Consider the following 15,548-nt stretch of genomic DNA (forward strand, 5'->3'; position numbering starts at 1 on the left):
AATTGGTTTAGAAAGTATATTTGTGTCATCTCTCTCTTAGGATTGTCAAAAATCTAGGTGTTGCGTGTTCATCTAGACCAGGGATCCTCAAACTATGGCCCTCCAGCTGTTGCAGGACTACAAATCCCACGAGGCATTGCAAAACTCTGACATTCAGACATGACTAGGCATGATGGGAATTGTAGTTCCTGAACACCTGGAGGGCTGTAGTTTGAAGACCCCTGATCTAGACCTTTATAACCACTGCATATGTAGGTGGGCTGATTGATCGTATCCACTGTGTGGAGTAGTCTCGATGTAACGGACTCAGTTAGGGTCTCACCGTGCCAGGGTCTCCAGGGTAATCACCCCACCCCTATTGGTGCACACTGTGGAGGGAACCTATATTTTCATTGAGTGAACCATTTTATTTGTTGCCGTTTCCCTTTTTGGGGGAAAAAAAAAGGCATTCCAAGAAAAATCTGCTGCATGATAAACCACCTAGACCAGTGATGGTGAACCTTGACACCCCAGATGTTTTGGAACTACATTTCCCATGATGCTCTTGCACTCTGCAGTGTAGTTGAGCATCATGGGAAATGTTGTTTCAAAATATCTGGCGTGCCAAGGTTCGCCATCACTGACCTAGACAATGTATTGATTTCAAGCTGTCTTATCAGACCGATAACCTTGCACTAAGAAAAAAGTAAGGCTAGCTACACACACAGAGGGCCAGATTCACAAAAGGGATACGACGGCGTATCTGCTGATACGCCGTCGTATCCCTGTTTCTATCTATGCGACTGATTCATAGAATCAGTTACGCATAGATAGGCAGAAGATCCGACGGGTGTAATGGACTTACACTGTCGGATCTTAGGATGCAGTACCGCGGCCGCCGCTGGGGGCAGTTTGCGTCGTAAACCAGCCTCGGGTATGCAAATTAGCAGTTACGGCGATCCACTAAACTTTTTCCGTCGTTACGTCGCCGCAAGTGTTAGTTTGCCGTCGCAAAGATAGGGCACCTTTTACAAAGTGTAAAATTAGTACACCATGTAAAAGTATACCGGTCTTTCCCGCGTTGCTTTTGAATTTTTTTGAATTTTTTTTTTTTTTTCACATCGCGATTCACAAAACGTTGGCGCGTCGTAATTTCACGCAAAGCACGTCGGGAAATTTGCGTCGGGAGCATGCGCAGTACGTCCGGCGCGGGAGTGCGCCTAGTTTAAATGGTGCCCGCCCCATTTGAATTGGCCCGCCTTGCGCCGGACGGATTTAGGATACACCGCCGCAAATTTCCAGGTAAGTGCTTTGTGGATCGGGCACTTTGACAGAAAATTTGCGGCGGTATTACTTAAATTGGTTACGTTACGCTGCGCCCGGGCTACGTGAATCTGGCCCAGAGTTCTTTTGTTGAGTTTGCAGGCTGAATTAGAGGAATCTGTTAAGTACCTCAATCCATGCTAAACAGTATTAAAATAAATCCGGGCCATAGATGGTTTAAATCTTGGCAGGTTCAGCAGGGACCAGCCCAGATATGATCCATCTATGGGCAGGCTGAGTGTACAAGTCAATCCATCAATTGTCCCATATGTGAGGGGAGTTTTCTTTTTCCCTCAGTCTATCAGGGATGTGGTGATTATTTTAGCAGAGTTTGAACCTCTCGTTTTTTTTCATGGGTTCAACCCGCATGTTGTATTTTTGCATGTGATTATTGCCAGTGACTATAGCCACTAGCAATAATCACTGTGTGTGAACACAATAACTCTGCAGGAGGGACTCCCCCAGCAACACAGAAATTCACATCATCTATTGTCGGTTTACAACTAAAGGCAAATCTTTCCTTTTTTCCATTTTGGATAGAGTAAAGGGGGCAACCGCGGTTATAACACCAATAAGGTTTACTTTTGCCATTTGTATCCTATATGGGATATTTCCCTTCACTTTGTCCCATAGACAAAACAGGAAGTGAGAGAATATCCCTCTAAAGTGAGGGATTTTTTTCGTTGTCATCATGGTCACCATAACTAGTGTCCCCTAGTGTTTTGGTACCATTCTTTATTCATGGTTGTGTTTTTGGGCAAAATTGTAAGTGAGCCCACTCCCTTGGATGAGAAGCAACCCCACACAGGATGCTTTACTGTTGGCATGACACAGGACTGATGGTAGCGCTCACCTTTTCTTCTCCGGACAAGCCTTTTTCCTAATGCCCCAAACAATCGTAAAGAGGCTTCATCGGAGAATATGACTTTGCCCCAGTCCTCAGCAGTCCATTCACCATATTTTCTGCAGAAGATCAATCTGTCCCTGATGTTTTTTTTGGAGAGAAGTGGCGTCTTTGCTGCCCTTCTTGACACCAGGCCATCTTCCAAAAGTCTTCTCCTCACTGTGTGTGCAGATGCGCTCACACCTGCCTGCTGCCATTCCTGAGCAAGCCCTGCACTGGTGGCACTCCGATCCCGCAGCTGAATTCTCTTTAGGAGATGGTCCTGGCGCTTGCTGGACTTTCTTGGGCACCCTGAAGCCTTCTTCACAAGTGCCGTGGAATTTTTTTTTATGGGATTAATTAATTTTCATGGCAAAGAGGAACTTTTAATTGCAATTCGTCTGATCACTCTTCATAACATTCTGGAGTATATGCAATTTCCCATCTCAAAAACTGAGGCAGCAGACTTTGTGAAAATTAGTATTTGTGTCATTCTCAAAACTTTTGGCCATGTCTGTATACTGATTTCTTCTTTACAAGGCTAGATAGGTTAGTGTTCGGTCGTGGATGTCTATAGATGCAGAGATTTTAGTGTTAGGGTGGGCTTGCACTTTATATAGATGCTAAAAAAAAATACATTTAATAACATTTACGACAAGCTGATCTTAGTTCGCTGTATTTTGCAGTGGAAATAAAAACCTTGACTTTTTTTTTCTTTAATAATTTTCTTGGCCTGCTTTCTATCTTGGCGTAACCATTCTCCATTTTTCTGTAGAGCGCTGATAAGAGAAAAGGCATGCTGGATGAAATGGCTATTGAGATGCAGCAGGAGAAGGCCCGGCACAAGGAAGAGGTGGGGAATATTAAGCTCCAGCACGAGAAGGAGGTCCTGAGTATTCGAGCTAAATATGAGAAGGAACTGAGGGAGCTTCACGAAGAGAAAAACCGTGGAGAGGAGGACCTGAGGGGACAACTGAGAGATGAGAAGGTAGGTAGGAAGGGGTAAAGGCAGCAAAGTTTACAATGTTTAATATCAGATTTCCACTTTTTTGGCTATTCTCAACCGCCCTACAGCCGTTTTAATGCTACAGGCCATGCTGCCCTGTGATCCTGATTTCCAGGTATTGGGTGCGAGTGCGCGTGCGCTCCACTGACAGCTCGCTCCCGATGAGATTTTACACAGCGCAAGCTGATCAGCGGGTTCCGCGTACCCCATGTCAGTGGGGGGAAATACAGGCATCTGTGATTGTCTGTTATGGATTCATACTAATTATTGGGTTTGTAGTTCTTTTCTGGTGATCTCAGCACATCAACGTGTTTTTGAATATGTATGATAGGTTTCATCTTTTTTTTATTCAATCGAGCAATACATCTTAGGCCTGATTGGGGGTGCATGCTTCATGCTGATGAAGCAGTACAGCTGTCCACTAGAGGAAGAGGTTTGCAGCACACACTGTAAGATGGTAGTAAGGTCAATTCTGTTCAATCCTATATTTGCATCTATCCATAAATTCTACCCAAAGTGCATCATTTTTTGTAGAGTGCCCAGCGACTAATGGATGTAAAATAAATCTTTCGGTAAAAACTGAACCATCCATAAAATGATGTGCAGCATTAAAACGCAGCTACAGAAATGTAAAAGAGAAAATCTAAATGGGGAAAAAAAAAAGCTACCAATTCCCTAAATTTTGGTTCGGTCAGCAAGAAAATAGAAGTAAATAGTTGGCAATTATTTTAGAACAGGCTGCAGGAATGAGCTGAAAGGATTACTTTACATAACCTCTATTTATAGATTGTATTTTTATGTGTCCATGGGGACAGTTGTTTTTGCTTGCTGCCTATATATGCTGATCTTCCCTTTTATTGAAAAGCAGCACAATTATTGTGGTTCACTCTTCCTCTCTGTGCTGGAATATCGGTATATTCTAGCTGAGTAAAAAATAAGACATCAGGATGGCTTGGCATGTGATTTTATTTTTTAAAATTTTGGCTGTTAGGGCCTATTCACACTATGTGGAGATACCTGCTTTTCCCTCGTGGGGAAAATGCAGGGAACTGCAATGACACATGGAAAACAATTGATTCCTGTGTGTCCTGTTCAGACCAGAACACATAGGTAGATTCACAAAGAGTTAGGCCGGCTTATCAGTAGATAAGCCGACCTAACTCAGAATCTACGCCGGCGTTTAAGTGTATTCTCAAACAGAGATACACTTAAACAAAGCTAAGATAGGCCGGCTTGCGCCGTTCTATCTTAGCTTGCAATGTTTCTGATGGCCGCTAGATGGCGCTTCCATTGCGGCTGGCGTAGATTATGTAAATGAGGGGATACGCCGATTCACGAACGTACGCCAGGCCTACACCTTCGCATTACGTCGTTTCCGTAAGGCCTTAGGTGGCCTAAAGTTATTCCACCTATGAGGTGGAATAATAATGTTAAAGTATGGCTGCCGTTCCCGCCGCGAGGTTCGAAATTTTTGCGTCGTTTGCGTAAGTCGTCCGCGAATCGGGAGTTACGTCGTTTACGTCCACGTCGAAATCAATAGGCCCGTACGGCCTACTTAGCCGCAATGCGCACTGGGAAATGTAGTCGCCCGGCGCATGCACAGTGTCAAAAAACGTCAAAAAACGTGAGGTCAAGCCTCATTTCCATACAACACTCCCCCTCCAAGTCATTTGAATTAGGCGCCCTTACGCCCGCTCATTTTAGGCTACACCGCCGTAGATTAGCAGGTAAGTAGATTGTGAATCACTACTAGCCTAACTAATTTACGGCGGTGTAGCCTAAAAAGGCTAGGCTAGGCCGTCCTAAAGTTAGGCCAATGTACGTGAATCTACCTAACAGTGTTTTATTGCATCCCAGAGTGGTGCAATATTCATCATGTGTGCATAACATCACACCGATTGCATGTCAGATGTAGAGCAATGAGCTGCTGTGCAGTGACATGAATGTAGTGTCACTCTGTACACTTCATATAAAGTTGTTAAAAAAAAAAAAAAAAAAGAGCTCTGTGATGCCCACTCCCTGCTGTACGGCTCTGCAGCCCAAAATGTTGTGTAGGTAAAAGCTGTTTGGGCAGCGTGAACAGTCCCTTATTCATCTGTTTTCAATTTTTTTTTTTACAATTATACAAAATAAATTAAAATACACATTTTACTTCTTCTCCTGTGTGTCGATAAAGGACCTTTAGTTATTATCTATTAACTTATCCCATCCTTCATTCCTCTATTCTTCTTTAGGAGTTCTACAATCTCATTTGCATACTTATACTCTCTTCCCAAACCCATTCACTCTTAGGCTCCTTTCACGGTTTAGTGCTAAAAATAGCGCCTAAATACCGCCTGAAAAACTCCTGCCCTGCGGTCTCAATGTGAAAGTCCGAGGGCTTTCACACTGAGGTAATGCGCTGGTGGGACCACTCCAAAAGTCCTGCCAGCAGCATCTTTGGGGCGGTGAGAGGAGCGGTGTGTTTACCGCTCCTTCCCATTGAAAGCAATGGGAAACCGCGGTAATACTGCCGGCAATGCGTCTCTGCAGAGGCGCATTGCCGGCGGTATTAACCCTTTTTTCGGCCATTAGCAGGGGTTAATACCGCACCGCTAGCGGCCGAATACCGCGGCAATTCAGACAGTATAGCGCCGCTAAAAATAGCTATAGCGCAACCGCACATCCCGCCCCAGTGTGAAAGGGGCCTTACAAAATAAAAAAAATCCTTCATCTCATTCTCTTCTTTTGCTCCTGTGCCCCTTAAGGGTTTGATTTGTTCCTTTTCATTTATAAATATTCTATCATTCTTTTTGAGGACTGAAATTCTTCATTTTTGTCATATTCCTAGCATTTGATTTTTTATGTATCCTTCTCTTATCTGTCTTTCCATATATTGTATTTCGGTCATTTCACATATCCATTCTGCTATCGTTTGACTTTTTGTTTCTCTCCACTTATGAACTATTTTCTTTCTCGTACATCACGGGACACAGAGCGGCATATTCATTACTATGTGGGTTATATGGAGTACCTTCAGGTGATGGACACTGGCAATCTCAAACAGGAAGTGCCCCTCCCTATATAACCCCCTCCCATAGGAGGAGTACCTCAGTTTTTACGCCAGTGTCTTAGGTGTTGGTCATGGTTTAGCTTGCCTCCACATCCTTGGGATTAAGGTGGGCTAACCGGTTCTGTCCAAAGGCCTCAGCGCTAAAGTGGTCAGTAACCGGACCCCAAACCAATGGGGTATAGCCCATAATGCTTTCTCTTTAGAGAGCTGGACCCTGGGCCCAGAACTTAGAAACCTTTGGGGGCCTAATGTTTCTGTTGCCAGAGTGCTATATGGGCCCAGGACAGTGGATCCTTCATAGGAACCCAGGGCCTGAAGGTCTAGACGCCACCCACGGAGATGGGGGAAGATTGGACCTCTTGCTGTGCAAAAGTCCTGCGGCATGGAGCAGGTAAGTATTGGGGAGCCTGCGGAACTTGGTTCTTAGCAGATTCCCTGGAGGGAGGTGCACAGGGGGTCATGCCTGGGTATGCTCTGCATTGGCAAGGAATCACTATGTCTATGGTCAGAGACAGGATGATTCAAATCTTTTTCCCCCAGTGATAGGTGTCCTCCCTGGTAAGTGTTGTTTAGCTGGGTCTGCTGCGCTAGGTGTGGGATCTCTGTGAAATACAGGAGCCGTGTTTCCCATGCTAAGAGGAGGTCTGTGACCTACCTGAGGGCTTACCTGCCTGGGTGCTGCGCAGCTCCGTCCTCCTCCATGTGCGATGGCCCCCGCCGACGGGCGCGCGCGCCCGAGATATGAACGTTTTTTCGCGCCATTGGCTGGGGTGGGGGCGCATCCCTGTGGGCGGCGATTTACATATAGGAAGGGGAGGCCCTTCCAGTAGCTGCCAAAGGGCTCAGTGTCTTCCTGAGTTACAGAGGAGGAGGACGCAGAGCGGAACTCGCTGAGGACACCCAGTGGCGGAAGGAAAGATTACAATCGTTTTCTAAAGAATAGACTGTCATAACTTACAGATAGGTTTCCTTTTCCTTTTTTTCAGCAGATGGCTATTGGCAATACTTATTAGGAGACAGAGTATTTTTCTTTTCCTCTTCAAAAAAAAAGATATATAAAAAAAAAAAAAAAAAAAAAAAAGAAGAAGAAAAAGGGAAAGTACTTCTGATCTCCCTTCTCAGTTTGGGCGTTTAGTCTCTATCGTTCCCAAACCGGCAGATCCCCTTAGCTACGTCTGTGGCTGGGTGATAGCAGGTGTACCTCGGTATTGTACCATGGCTTCTAGGTCAGAGGGTACAAAAGGTGGGGATTCCCCCGCAAAATCCGAGGGCTCAGACACGGCTATGCCGCTGCTCTCCCCACAGGACATATCAGGGCACGCCCTGATGGGACCTGGGGGATCTGGTGCTGGGGCTGGTCCAGTTTAATCCAACCCCGGCTTTGTCACTGAGAGGGTGCTTGCTGTTTCTTTAGGAGAACTAGAGAAAAGAATGGCAAAAAGAATAGCTAAGGCTATATCGGGTAGAAAGCGGACTAGGTCTCCGTCACCCGAGCAGGAACCCTCAGACTCAGAGATCCTTTCCCTAGGGGAATTGGATAATCCTGACGTTTTGGTCCAGGGTGGTTCAGAGATCGAGGATCCGGATACTGAGGAGTCTAGTTCAACCTCCCAAGGGGAAAGTTTGTGGGTTCAAGCTTTAACGGACATGGTCCATGAGGCATTTAAGTTACCCATACCAGAACCTCAAGTATCGGCGGTTTCAGCTTTAGGCTCATTAAGAGCGCCTCAAAGCAACGCAGTTTTTCCGGTCCATCCTCTACTCGAGGATGTCATATTTCAGGATTGGATCAAGCCAGATAGAGTCTTTTTACCACCTAAAAAATTCTCTGTTTTATATCCTATGGAGGAGAAATTCTCCAAAAGGTGGGCGCCCCCGGCGGTGGACGCAGCCATCTCCTGTGTGAACAGATCTTTAACTTGCCCTGTAGAAAACTTACAGGTGTTTAAGGATCCGGTTGATAAACGCTTGGAAACATTACTTAAGGCCTCCTTTACTTCAGCAGGGGCGATAGTTCAGCCCGCTGTGGCTGCTATTGGAGTTGCCCAAGCATTATCAGATAAGACTAAGCAAATGCTTAAACTGATCCCTGCCCAACAGGCAGAGGAATTTTCGGATATACCCAGGGCTATACGCTTTACGGTGGATGCTATCAAGGACTCCATCCAGCAGGCGTCACCTTTATCCTTATTTCTAATCCATATGAGAAGGCTCTTATGGTTGAAGAATTGGGAGGCTGAGCCCCCGTGCAAAAACTCCTGGTAGGGTTTCCCTTCCATTGAGGACGTCTCTTCGGAGAAGATCTGGATAGATATATTCAGACTATATCAAGCGGCAAAAGCACTCTCTTGCCAGTCAAGAAGAAGGCCCGCATTTAAGCGCCAGCCCTCCCCGGGGCAGGGGCCCTCTAATACCAAACAGTATCGACGGCCTCCTGCAAGATCAGGATTTAACAATAAGCCGCAGGGCCAAGCCACGGGGGGCAAGAAGCAGTGGTACCGCAAGCCTGCGAAGCCAGCCCCCAAGTCGGCCTTATGAAGGGGCGCCCCCACCCACGATGGTGGGGGGAAGGCTGCGTCTCTTTGCAGAGGTTTGGGAGGCCAGCATTCCCGACTGCTGGGTACGGTCTTCCGTGACCACGGGCTACAAACTAGAATTTCTAAAATTCCCTCCTCCTCATTACCAGGAGTCAAGAGTACCAGGCGACCCTGTGAAAAGAGCCGCATTGATGGCGGCATTGAATCATCTGCTATGCCAGAAGGTGATAGTAGAAGTACCAGTCCGGGAACAGGGATTGGGGTTCTACTCCAACCTGTTTATCATCCCAAAGCCCAACGGCGATGTCAGGCCAATCTTGGACTTAAAGGGAGTAAATGCGTACCTAAAGGTCCGCTCATTCCGGATGGAAACTATTCGGTCAGCTGTCGCCGTGCTCCAGAAGGACGACTTCATGGCGTCCATAGACATAAAGGATGCTTACCTTCATGTGCCAATTTTTCAGCCACATCAAGTATTTCTACGCTTCGCGGTGGCTCAGCGTCATTTCCAATTTGTGGCGCTCCCCTTCGGGTTGGCTACGGCCCCCCGGGTATTCACGAAGGTCCTAGCCCCAATCCTAGCCAATCTAAGGACCCAAGGGGTCACGGTCCTGGCTTACCTGGACGACCTCTTGGTCGTAGACCACTCGTCTCCTGGCCTGGAACGAGCAGTGGCCCTCACGGTTCAGCACCTCGAGAGGTTCGGCTGGGTCCTAAATCGAGACAAGTCAGCATTCCTGCCCACAGAACAACAAAAGGTGTTCCTACCCCTATTAAAGGTCAAGGCCATCAAGGAGCTAATACAAATAGTTCTAAGAAAGAAAAGGCCAACTGTTCGCCTATGTATGCGACTACTAGGCAAGATGGTGGCCACATTCGAGGCGGTTCCGTACGCTCAGAGCCACACTCGCATCCTGCAGGCAGCCATTCTGTCAGCATGGAGCAAGAGGCCTCAGGCCTTAGAAATTCCTTTGCCACTCTCACCAAAAGTGCGGCAAAGTCTATCTTGGTGGTTAAACCCTCAGAATCTCCTGAAGGGAAAGACTTTCAGTCCTGTGACCTGGAAGATAGTAACCACAGACGCCAGCCTGATGGGCTGGGGAGCAATTTTGGATGTTGCACTCGCCAGGGCACTTGGGCAGCGGCAGAGAAGCAGTTGCCCATCAATATCTTGGAGCTCAGAGCTGCTCGACTAGCCCTCAGGGCTTGGACGTCCAAACTACAGGGGTTCCCGGTGAGAATACAATCGGACAATGCCACGGCGGTGGCATATATAAATCACCAAGGGGGAACCAAGAGTCAAGCCGCTCAGAAAGAAGTGAGCTTGATTTTCTTGTGGGCAGAAGCCCATGTGCCCTGCATATCGGCTATATTCATTCCCGGAGTGGACAACCTACAGGCGGACTTCTTAAGTCGCCAGACTCTGTTGCCGGGGGAGTGGTCTCTGCATCCACAGGTCTTTCAGACACTCTGCCAGAAATGGGGAGTGCCGGACGTGGATATCATGGCATCGAGACTGAACAAGAAGCTAGACAGGTTCATGTCCCGCACAAGGGATCCCAGGGCCTGCGGAACCGATGCGTTAGTTTGCCCTTGGCATCAGTTCAAACTTCTTTATGCATTTCCCCCGCTCCAGTTACTACCCCGCCTGCTGCGCAGGATCAGGGTGGAGCACATACCAGTTATCCTGGTAGCTCCAGCATGGCCCAGAAGGGCATGGTATTCACTAATCCTGAAGATGGTAGTGGGAGACCCTTGGACTCTTCCTCTACGACCAGACCTGCTATCGCAAGGTCCGATCCTCCACCCTGCCTTACGGCATCTAAATTTGACGGCCTGGAAGCTGAATCCCTGATTCTCAGGGGTAGAGGTCTGTCTCAGAAAGTAATCTCTACCCTAATCAGAGCCAGGAAACCGGTCTCTAGGGTGATTTATTACAGGGTCTGGAAGGCCTATGTAGGCTGGTGTGAGTCCAAGCGATGGCTTTCTCGCAAATTTACCATCGATAGAGTATTAAGTTTTCTCCAGCTAGGAGTGGATAGAGGACTGGCATTAAGCACAATCAAGGGACAGATTTCAGCTTTGTCAGTGTGGTTTCAGCGGCCGCTGGCCACCCACTCGCTGGTTAAGACCTTCATTCAAGGGGTCTTACATATTAATCCTCCAGTTAAATCCCGCTTTGCCTGTGGGATTTAAATCTTGTTCTGTCAAGTTTACAGAAACAACCTTTTGAGCCGTTGGCTGAAATTCCTTTGGTTTTACTGACAAGGAAGTTAGTATTTTTGGTCGCCATAGTTTCCGCTAGAAGAGTATCAGAACTGGCAGCCTTATCCTGTAAGGAACCATATCTTATTTTTCATAAGGACAAGGTCGTTCTCCGCCCTCATCCTTCCTTCCTACCAAAGGTTATATCCAGTTTTCATCTAAACCAGGATTTGGTATTACCATCCTTCTTTCCTAAACCTACTTCCAGAAAGGAAGGGTTGCTGCATACCTTGGATATTGTCAGGGCCATGAAGGCCTATCTTCAAGCTACAGAGAAGATCCGGAAAACAGACGTGTTGTTCATTTTACCGGATGGGCCCAAAAAGGGGCAGGCAGCTGCAAAATCCACCATCTCGAGGTGGATTAAACAGTTAATCACTCAGGCCTACGGCTTGAAAGGGTTGCCTCCTCCGTTATCATTAAAGGCTCATTCTACTAGGGCCATGGGCGCCTCCTGGGCAGCACACCACCAGATCTCTATGGCTCAAGTCTGCAAGGCGGCAACCTGGTCTTCTGTCCACACGTTTACAAAGTTCTACCAGTTGGACGTAAGAAGGAATACTGATACAGCCTTTGGGCAGGCAGTGCTGCGGGCTGCAGTTTGAGACCCTCGGATTCCGGGGGCTCCCTTTTGAGTAAAAATTAAAATTATTTTTTTCTCAACTAAGTTGGATTTATTATGATTTAAGTATATCGCTAAATTAAATCCTTTTGTCTTGGGAAGATGTCTCCCTTCCCTCATTGTAAGCATTGCTTTGGGACATCCCACATAGTAATGAATATGCTGCTCTGTGTCCCGTGATGTACGAGAAAGAAAAAGGGATTTTTAATACAGCTTACCTGTAAAATCCTTTTCTTGGAGTACATCACGGGACACAGAGCTCCCACCCCTCTTATGGGGACCATTTTGGGAGGCATACTGCTTGCTACAAAACTGAGGTACTCCTCCTATGGGAGGGGGTTATATAGGGAGGGGCACTTCCTGTTTGAGATTGCCAGTGTCCATCACCTGAAGGTACTCCATATAACCCACATAGTAATGAATATGCTGCTCTGTGTCCCGTGATGTACTCCAAGAAAAGGATTTTACAGGTAAGCTGTATTAAATATCCCTTTATTGTTCTAGCTGTCCCTTATTTGTCTGTGCTGATTAAAGTGTCTCTAATAAAAAATAACAACAACCTAGAAAAAGTGGTTTTAAATGCAGAATTTTTTTTTTTTTTTACCCGAATGCATTTTATACATTAAGGTTAAAAAAAAAAAAAAAATACCTGGGTGCAGTTGCCCAGCCCCCTCTTATGCTTACCTGAGCCCCACCTGTATCCAGCAATGTGCATGAAAGCAGCGGGTCTCCACGGTCTCTCTCTGCTCATTAGCTCACACAGCAGTGGAAGCCATTGGCTCCTGCTGCTGTCAGTCAAAGCCAGTGAACCAATGAGTAGAGGGTAGGGCTGAGCAGAGCCACGCTCTGTCTGTGAAAGGACATTCACAGGAGCGTGGCTCAGGAGGAGCGAGCCTGCTCAAGGGCCCCTATAGCAAGAGGCTTGTTGTCGGGGGCACTCGGCAGGGGGGAGGAGCCAGGACCGCCGGCAGGGACCCAAACGGGAGACAATCGGAGCTGCTCTGTGCAAAACCATTACACTGAGCAGGTAAGTAAAACACGTTTGTTACTTAAAAAAATAAAATTAAAAAAAATTAAATTATACGTTTTAGAATCACTTTAAAATCAACAAATCTCAAGCACATATTTTTAGGTTAACATCCTAAATCTGTTTTCAGAAAATTTCACAATAGTTGATTGTGATATCATTGAAAATACATCATAGTTTCCTATATATTTGCTTTTCATAACCAGAGGGACCTGCCTGTCAACATGGGTAAGGCCAGTAAATACATTTAGCAGGAACTGTGTGATATATCGGCCTTAAACAAACAGATCACATCTAAAGAAAGAAAGGTAATAAATGCACTGATGATGATGAGAGGCTGTTGGTAGTTTTGTTTTGGCAACTGCAGCTGCATTACAGACAATTGGGCTGGTTATACCATCAAACAATGTCTATATGATGCTGTTTATCTGCCCCCCATGAGGTTTGTTGCAATACTTTAACTTCTTGTTGGCTGAAAGGCTGTAATTTTCTATTTGAGATTTTTGCATGTGGCTATAATCTGTTCTGTATCCTCAGGCGCGCTGCAGGGAGTTGGAAGGCTTACAGCAGACTACAGAGGAGCTGCGTTTACAGATTAATTCACTAGAGGGCACCAAAGGATGGTTTGAACGTCGACTAAAGGAGGCAGAAGTGAGTGTGGAGTTATCTATGTGCTTCCAATGTCACCAAACCTGTCCATTTTATTCAGTTCTTTGCATCTGGATCAGTGTGTCTAATCTTGAGACTTCTTACAGGAAACTGTTGAAAGGAACCAGCTGCAACACAAGGAAGACTTGGCGAAACTGCGAGAAGAACATTCTGCTGATCTGCTTGTAAGTTTAGGATTGAAACTCGTATTTTCTAGCTAATTCACATGGCTTTTTTCCGATTCAGTGTACTAGCTGGTAGGATGGAGTGCTGGAGCAATAGTTTTATACACTTGCAGTGGATTGTCACTCACATGCGCCTCCCTCATTAACTATAAATGGATGAGCTGCAAACCATTTTATGTTAGTGATGCTCTGCCAATGTCCTAAAACCATGAGTATTAGTCACTGGTAAGGATGAGCTCCGCTAATCACAGCCAGGCAGACATTTCCCGATGCTCGGCTACAGAGATTGGGAAATGTCTGCCTGGCTGTGATTAGCGCAGCGCGGGTGGCGACTTCCTGGCGGGCTCCGCACGTGTTCAATGCGAACACGCCGGAGCTCATCCTTAGTCACTGGATAAGCTAGCCCCCTTCATTGCTCCTTTTTTTGGCTTATAATAGAGCGTTCGGTGAAAATGTCAAATCACATTTGGACACAGCTGTGCCGAGGACGCTCTTGTTAGGTACATAACTGACAACTGTCTTTCATTACTGATGCAGTCTGATTCACATAACTTTCTATTGGCTTTTTCACCATTTTAGTGGCATTCTGGGAAATTTTGGAAAGGCTAAATTCCTACAAAGATTTTTTGCGACCTTTTGAAAAGGGCATTTTATTCACTTAATTTAGCTAAGCATGAAATGCATGCCAGATCTCTGGATTTATCTACATTGTAAGATAAAGCAAATTGAAAGAAAGTATAAGCAGCAGGGTGGGAGAAAGACATTCAACAAACTTATTGTCTGTACCCCATAAGCAGTTTACTTTAGGACAAATGTGACCATGTTTTAGAAGGTATTTTTTTGATTTTGAGACGCTTGATTTGTAATTTTATGCTGTTTTTAATTACCTTCAGATGAAGCAGAAGGAGCTAGACTCACTAATAGAAAAAATCAAGGCATCTGAAAAAGATAAAGAAAGTCTTAATGGGACAATAGAACAGCTGAGACAGGTGAGACCTCTTCCCACATCCTACATGACCATCTGAGCGTGAGCTCCCTGTGCTGGGATACCTCCTCCGTATTCTGCTTTCACCTGTATTATGTGAATTGCATTACAATATCTTTTTAGAAATATTGTAAGGTGGTTTGTTGTATGTTTTTTTTATTCATTTATTTTATTTTATTTTATTAGGAGGTAAAGGATACAACAGATGGGCAGAGAATTGTAGAGAAGAGAGGAAGTGCTGCTGTAAGTAACACTCTTTTTATAATACACACAATGCTTATATTTAGACCACAGGTTAGTTGCCCTCCTTCTAGTACACATCAGGATACACTGACCTGTTCCTAATACACAGACATTGGGATACACTGATCTCTTCCCTCCCTCCCTAATACACAGACATTGGGATACACTGACCTCTCCTCGTAATACACAGACATCAGGATGCACCGATCTCTCTTCTCCATATACACAGACATCAGGATACACCGATCTCTCTTCTGCTTCTAATACACAGACATCAGGATACACTGACCTCTCCTCTCCTAATACACAGACATCAGGATACACTGATCTCTCCTCTCCTAATACACAGACATCAGGATACACTGATCTCTCCTCTCCTAATACACAGACATCAGGATACACTGATCTCTCCTCTCCTAATACACAGACATCAGGATACACTGATCTCTCCTCTCCTAATACACAGACATCAGGATACACTGACCTCTCCTCTCCTAATACACAGACATCAGGATACACCGATCTCTCTTCTGCTTCTAATACACAGACATCAGGATACACTGACCTCTCCTCTCCTCCTAATACTCAGACATCAGGATACACTGACCTCTCCTCTCCTCCTAATACTCAGACATCAGGATACACTGACCTCTCCTCCTAATACACAGACATCATTATACACCAATCTCTCCTCTGCTTCTAATACACAGACATCAGGATACACTGATCTCTCCTCCTAATGCACAGACATCAGGATACACTGATCTCTCCTCCTAATGCACAGACATCAGGA

The 15,548-nt window shown here is 45.8% G+C and overlaps 1 protein-coding gene across 2 annotated transcripts in view; it reads left to right on the forward strand.

Annotated features, from left to right (window-relative positions):
* GRIPAP1 (GRIP1 associated protein 1) overlaps positions 1-15,548 on the forward strand; it is a 149,483-nt gene that overhangs the window by 46,886 nt on the left and 87,049 nt on the right. For both annotated transcript variants that reach the window (XM_040324268.1, XM_040324269.1), the window contains 5 exons: positions 2,961-3,173; positions 13,232-13,345; positions 13,450-13,527; positions 14,421-14,516; positions 14,699-14,755. In XM_040324268.1, the coding sequence (XP_040180202.1) occupies positions 2,961-3,173; positions 13,232-13,345; positions 13,450-13,527; positions 14,421-14,516; positions 14,699-14,755 (558 nt within the window). The remainder of the gene's footprint in view (positions 1-2,960; positions 3,174-13,231; positions 13,346-13,449; positions 13,528-14,420; positions 14,517-14,698; positions 14,756-15,548) is intronic.

Source organism: Rana temporaria, chromosome 9, assembly GCF_905171775.1.
Source record: "Rana temporaria chromosome 9, aRanTem1.1, whole genome shotgun sequence".
Taxonomy (NCBI): domain Eukaryota; kingdom Metazoa; phylum Chordata; class Amphibia; order Anura; family Ranidae; genus Rana; species Rana temporaria.